The following is a 6954-nucleotide window of genomic DNA, read 5'->3' as shown; positions in this document are numbered from 1 at the left end:
TCTGCCATTATACCGTTAGACTGTAAGCTCCTTGGGACAGGGTCTGCCATTATACCGCTAGACTGTAAGCTCCTTGGGACAGGGTCTGCCATTATACCGCTAGACCGTAAGCTCCTTGGGACAGTGTCTGCCATTATACCGCTAGACTGTAAGCTCCTTGGGACAGTGTCTGCCATTATACCGCTAGACTGTAAGCTCCTTGGGACAGGGTCTGCCATTATACCGCTAGACTGTAAGCACCTCGGACAGGGTCTGCCATTATACCGCTAGACTGTAAGCACCTGGGACAGGGTCTCCCATTATACCGCTAGACTGTAAGCTCCTTGGGACAGGGTCTGCCATTATACCGTTAGACTGTAAGCTCCTTGGGACAGGGTCTGCCATTATACCGCTAGACTGTAAGCTCCTTGGGACAGGGTCTGCCATTATACCGCTAGACTGTAAGCTCCTTGGGACAGGGTCTGCCATTATACCGTTAGACTGTAAGCTCCTTGGGACAGGGTCTGCCATTATACCGTTAGACTGTAAGCTCCTTGGGACAGGGTCTGCCATTATACCGTTAGACTGTAAGCTCCTTGGGACAGGGTCTGCCATTATACCGCTAGACTGTAAGCTCCTTGGGACAGGGTCTGCCATTATACCGCTAGACTGTTCACATGAAACTGGATGCCACAGCTTTGTAGGGAGATCTGAATAAAATCTTGTGTGAGCGCATGTAGCACTGACTGAGTGTCATGACTCTCCCCGGGTGTATTTCTGCCTCCCGTCAGCTACTGTCTGACTGAAGAGAATGGATAGGGAGGGAAGGTACAGGCGGCTCAGGTTTTCGCAATCCTTCCTGTCCCAGCTGACGCAGACGCTTGACAAGTGAAACTTCCAGATTCCTGCCGAGTGGGTCCTCACATGACAAGAGCCCACGAGTGACGGCCGAGTCAGATCCCAGAGAGGGGCAATGTCCACGTACCCTGCCAGCCCCAAATAATGTGTGATATTATACAGCCCACAATTCACAGGTCACTGTGCCTGAACGCTGTATGGGGTGTATAGAGCCCGCATACATGGGGCACAAGAGACATAGAAAAGCAGTATAGAGTCACCACATGCAGGATACAGCCTATATAGAATGAAAGTAGAGCACCCTTACACAGGCCACACGAGCTGTATAGGAGGGGGGTATAGAGGCCCCATATACGGGACACAAGATCTGTATAGGAGGGGGGTACAGAGCACCAATACACGGGCCACAAGAGCTGTATAGGAGGGGGGTATAGAGGCCCCATATACGGGACACAAGAGCTGTATAGGAGGGGGGTATAGAGGCACCATATACGGGCCACAAGAGCTGTATAGGAGGGGGGTATAGAGGCACCATATACGGGCCACAAGAGCTGTATAGGAGGGGGGTATAGAGGCACCATATACGGGACACGAGCTGTATAGGAGGGGGGTATAGAGGCCCCATACACGGGACACAAAAGCTGTATAGGAGGGAAGTTTAGAGTCGCTTTACAGCGCACAAGAGGCGTATAGGAGGGCGGTATAGAGCACCATACAAAGGGCACAAGAGTTGTTTAGGAAAGAGGTATAGAGCCCCAATAAACGGGGCACAAGGGCTGTATGAAGTCACCAGTCTGCCCCTCTAAACCCACCATCCTCCAAGACCGACCACCCACACCTCCCGGTAACCCATGGCCAACCTGCTTCCTTACCTCCCTGAGGCTCACAACAACGCCTCCATCCCGGTAGCAGGTCCTCCAGGTGAAGCCTCCGCAGCCCAGGCCTCCACAACCCACCGAGGAGGACCCCGCACCATAGAGACCGAGAACGCCAAGCGGATACCACAGAGTTGCCACGGCCGCACTGACAGCGACAAGCGGAAAGTCTCCCCGACACCACAGAGTGCGCGTCCGCACAGAGCGCCGCTGGAAACTTACCATAGAGACGAAGGAGTGGGCGGAAAGGCCAAAGCGGGGAGGAGGGATCAGATTTATAGGGTGCGCCAGGTGGGGCGGATTAATAATCCCCCAGCCTCAACCACACCCACTACTGCGAGGAACTCAGGCTGGCTGAGCGTCTTGCGAGTTGTATTACACATCAGCTGGTACTGAGTGATGCTCAGAGGGCAACTGATATCATAACATACCGTGTAGAAATGAATGAGGGGAGGAGCCAGGACCGCAACGGGTTAATCAATCACAGCAGTCTATCCATGTGCGCAGAGCCCCCCTAACCTCACAGGTCTCTTCCTCGTGTGCACAGAGCCCCCCCAAACCTCAGAGGTCTCTTCCTCGTGTGGACAGAGCCCTCCCAAACCTCACAGGTCTCTTCCTCATGTGCACAGAGCCCCCCAAACCTCAGAGGTCTCTTCCTCGTGTGGACAGAGCCCTCCCAAACCTCACAGGTCTCTTCCTCATGTGCACAGAGCCCCCCAAACCTCAGAGGTCTCTTCCTCGTGTGGACAGAGCCCCCCAAACCTCACAGGTCTCTTCTTTATGTGCACAGAGCCCCCCAAATCACACAGGTCTCTTCTTCATATACACAGAGCCCCCAAACCTCACAGGTCTCTTCATGTGCGGTACGGGCACACACACACTGACACATACAGACACCGGCACACACACACAAACTGACGCGTACAGACACCGGCACACACACTGACGCATACAGACACCGGCACACACACACTGACACATACAGACACCGGCACACACACACACACTGACGCGTACAGACACCGGCACACACACACTGACGCATACAGACACCGGCACACACACACTGACACGTACAGACACCGGCACACACACACTGACACATACAGACACCGGCACACACACACTGACACATACAGACACCGGCACACACACACTGACACATACAGACACGGCACACACACACTGACACATACAGACACCGGCACACACACACTGACACATACAGACACCGGCACACACACACTGACACATACAGACACCGGCACACACACACTGACACATACAGACACGGCACACACACACTGACACATACAGACACCGGCACACACACACTGACACATACAGACACCGGCACACACACACTGACACATACAGACACCGGCACACACACACTGACACATACAGACACCGGCACACACACACTGACACATACAGACACCGGCACACACACACTGACACATACAGACACCGGCACACACATACAGACACCGGCACACACACACTGACACATACAGACACCGGCACACACACACTGACACATACAGACACGGCACACACACACTGACACATACAGACACCGGCACACACACACTGACACATACAGAAACAGCTCAGCACCCTCAGCCAGCACGTGATAGAAACGTACATCACGGTATTTGCAATAACTGTATATTATACAACGAAATGTAACATTTTACAAACATTATACAAACGTTTCTAACTCGGCCCAACGTGTTCTCGTGAAGCGTGACGCCAGGGGCTCTATGGCTTGCGTGCTGTCAGGAAGCGGACCCCCACGGACAAAAGGCAGGGACCCCCATGGGCAGGCAGGAACAGGCCGCCGGGAATGTTCTGGATCACAGGTGCAGTGTTTTGTCAGCTGCATCGCTCCCAATGAGGGTCCGCGCCCCGTGGGTGGCCGTTAAAGGGGGGACGTGTGGACTGTGTCGCGCTCCCCTTCTCCCGTGGCAGAGCCCGCCGTTTGCTCGGTTGCTCTCTGCATTCTCTCGACCATTCCTCTCCTCACCGTCCAGTGTACGGCGCTCTGCCTCCCGTCCTGGATGACGCTCACCTGAATGGGGGCCGTTGGCGCTGGGGGGTTCCTGGGCTCTGCCGGCGATGGCTTTTCTTGCTTCTCTGCCGGCTGAGGAGGGGCTGGTGGTCTCGGCGGGGTCTCGCCGGCTGACACTTCACGCCGCAGGGTTTCCTTTGCCTCGGAGTGCGACGCTGCAGCATGTTTTGGTTGCGAGAGAGTGGGCATTGCGGTGGTCTTCGGGGGGGTGCAGCCGAGGTCTTTTCTCTCGGCGCGGCTGGAGTCCTCCCCACATCTCCTCTCTATCACTGAGCCCCCTGGGGTGGAAGACTTGGCCAGGTGGGGTGCGTCTAACTTCCTGGGACGACCCCGCTTTCGCTTCGATGGGCAGTCCCCGCCAGCTGCGGAGGGGGACGCCGCGTGCCGCCTGGCCCCTCTGTTTTCACTGTTGCCCCCCGGTGCTCCAGGTGTTTCTCTGGGCGGCCCTTTCGGAGTGGTTTTGGGCATGGGGGGAGTTTCCAGGCTTACTACTTCGGGCAGAATCATGCTGATGACTTTAGGGGCTACGGGCTGAGAGACCAGCCCGGCCCCGTTCACCCCCGCAGTCACAGCGAGCGGCACGCCGGGAGGAACGGACGCAAAAGGCAGGGGGGAGACTTTCAGCGGCCCCGGGAGTATATTTGAGGCCAGCACTGGAGCGGCGAAGCGGATGGGAGAGCTGGAACTCACAAACTTATCCTCTGAAGAAAGCCGAGGCAACAGTACGGGCAGTCGGGCCACCAAAGCATCTACCTGGGGGCTGCTGACTGCCTTGGGGGCGTCCGAGGGGCGCTTCTTCAGGGGCTGGGGGCATTCCGGAGGCGGGTGTGCGACCTTTTTGATCTGGGGGGGTAAGAAGACACATAAGACTCACATGTAAGCTTCATACGATCCACAGAACACGGAGCAGGACACTATGGATCCCTATGGATTACAAGCGGTGTGTGGGGCGGGGGGGGACACAATTTTCCACGACACTCTAGGGGGGTCTCCCGCTGCCCTCTGTGGGGTCCTTGTGCTCCTGCCTATGTGGCCAGCAAGCAGCGAAGCCCACCTTTGCTGAGGGGTCGGAACTGCCGTCTGGGGTGGCCGGTCTTGCACTGCTCGTGGCGTCCGCTGTCGGTTTGGGTATTTTCTGGGCGCCACTCTGAGAATTTTCTGTTAAAAGAGCAATATTTTCATTATTTTTGTACTGGTAACACAGCGGTAACTGACCGAAAATGACTATAATAATAATAATAATAATAATAACTGTTGATTAGGTTGTCGGCGGTCACAATACAGGAAGAAAAGCCCCCAAAGCAGAGGTGATTTGGGTAATTCAGTAGGGGCAGAAAGGAAAGGGGGGTTGTTACTCTATAAATGACTGCCTGAGCAGGACTGACGCTCTCTGCTATACCCACCTGAGAGGACCATAGACAGGACGAGCTCGGCGTTGGCACTGCGGGGGTTAATGATGTGCTGCTGTATTAGGAACTGAGCTACCTCGACCACGTTGTTAAACGAACGCTTCAGGATCTTCTCTGCCCAGTTGCAGATCAAGGCGCAGGAGGCGTTGATCACGTCATTGTTGTAGGACTGAACCAGGTCGGTCAGCTCGGACTATGGGGTAAAAACACAGATCAATGGACGGTGTGGAGAGGCAGAGAGACGCAGTACGGAGGGGAGAGGGACAGGGGTCTTACACTCTCCGCCATTTTCAGGTCCAGGCTGGGTAGCGGAGGCATGCTCACCATGCTCTTCCTTCGTAAGCCGCTGTAGCAATACGTTCCAGGCAGTTAAAGAAAATATAATTTGCCGAGCGACGCGTGTCCAGGGGTAGCCTGCATACAGAGCATACTACATACTGATCTGTGGGCATGACGGGCACTCTAGTAAGTAGTACACATACCCAAACCTCCACCAAGGGGCAGCGCCTCAACCAACAGGACAAAGAGCCGTGACAGACTGGAGAAGCTTGGCACAACCAATGAGATTAATATAGACGTAATATAGAAAAGGATATTTGGACTGTCCTCTTCCTCCCAGCCTCCTGGCCTTTATATTAGGAAATATTTCTCGTATGATTTTGCCGAAATTGGCCACGCTGAGTGGGCGCCCGCAGAGGTTATCGCAGTATCGCCTGCAACAGAGAGAGCAAAGTCAGCGGCCGTCAAACTACTGCCCCTCGGCACGTGCTGGCGTCGCCGTCTACTCACTTGTAGGCATCGTACACGTCTTGTTTGGGCAGGCAGGTGTCTGTATGTTCCTCTAGATGGTTACGTATCCAAGTGCAAGCGTACATGTGCTCCGCCGTGTTCACACCGCTAATGTCCACGTTGCTGCATCAGAGCGAGATCCCGTTATAACACATATATTATATATATGTGGCCCTAACATTCACAAAGAATACCAATAGCGCCCCCTAGTGCCACGCTGAATTATTGACCGAAAAAAGCCAGATAATGCGGAGTTCCCCATTTCAGAGCAACGGGGGGCACCAGAACGCGAGAGATCCCCTCTCTCCTTGAGCACTGTTACCTTTTCTCCGGGGCGCTAGGTCCGGGTGGGAGTTGGAGATACAGGTAAAGCTTGTCATTGTCGCTCAGCTTCTGCACATCAAGCTACAAAATAAAAAGAGCAGAAAAGACGTGGAGACGCGCCATCAGAGAGCGAACAGAAAGCCGCGGCTTCCAGGAATGAAGTCATGAATAAACCCGCTGGGGTATTTGTTAAATGTAAAGGGGTGTTTACTACCCGCCATCGCAGCCCTCTGTGCGATCAGCCAAACATCCCATCACCCCATCCCAAAGAGCTGGGGCGCGCTGCGATCACTTACCAATATACTGTCCACCTTGGACTGCACCGATTTGCTGGAAGTGAAGAGAACGTGATGAGAGCACGGAAACACGCATGTTACAGGCATTCAGAAACTGCACATGCTAACTACAGCAATCCAAAGAGCATTTTTAGCTAAAAGCTAAAATCATTCCGAATACGTAAGAAACGCAGTATGTGCCGGGCGCGCAGCGAGGAGCTTTCCCGGGCCGCGTGATAAATAATATCGTCTCACGTGATCCTGGTGCGCAGTTTCTGCACAAGGCTGAAGGGCTCTGTCTCTCCCTGGCAGTCTCCAGCAGTCAGGCCTCCCTTCTCAGAAACCTTTTCATACAGCTCTCCTTCGGCCAT

At 54.4% G+C, this 6954-nt stretch overlaps 1 protein-coding gene across 1 annotated transcript; it reads right to left on the bottom strand.

Annotated features, from left to right (window-relative positions):
- Positions 1–3636: 3636 nt before the first annotated feature.
- Positions 3637–6954, bottom strand: LOC149272663 (DNA-binding protein RFX5-like). Its single transcript, XM_089506865.1, has 9 exons — positions 6839–6954; positions 6605–6638; positions 6307–6389; positions 5985–6107; positions 5792–5908; positions 5472–5553; positions 5190–5388; positions 4841–4944; positions 3637–4629 (listed from the first exon to the last, which is right to left on the bottom strand). Exons 1-9 carry the CDS (start codon positions 6952–6954, stop codon positions 3637–3639), a joined length of 1851 nt encoding a protein of 616 aa, XP_089362991.1.

The sequence above is a fragment of the Sceloporus occidentalis genome, unplaced genomic scaffold, assembly GCF_023333645.1.
Source record: "Sceloporus occidentalis isolate IW3139 unplaced genomic scaffold, rSceOcc1.0.p SCAF_427, whole genome shotgun sequence".
NCBI lineage: Eukaryota > Metazoa > Chordata > Lepidosauria > Squamata > Phrynosomatidae > Sceloporus > Sceloporus occidentalis.
Note: the sequence above shows the minus strand (reverse complement) of the source record. Positions and strands in the feature narration are given on the sequence as shown.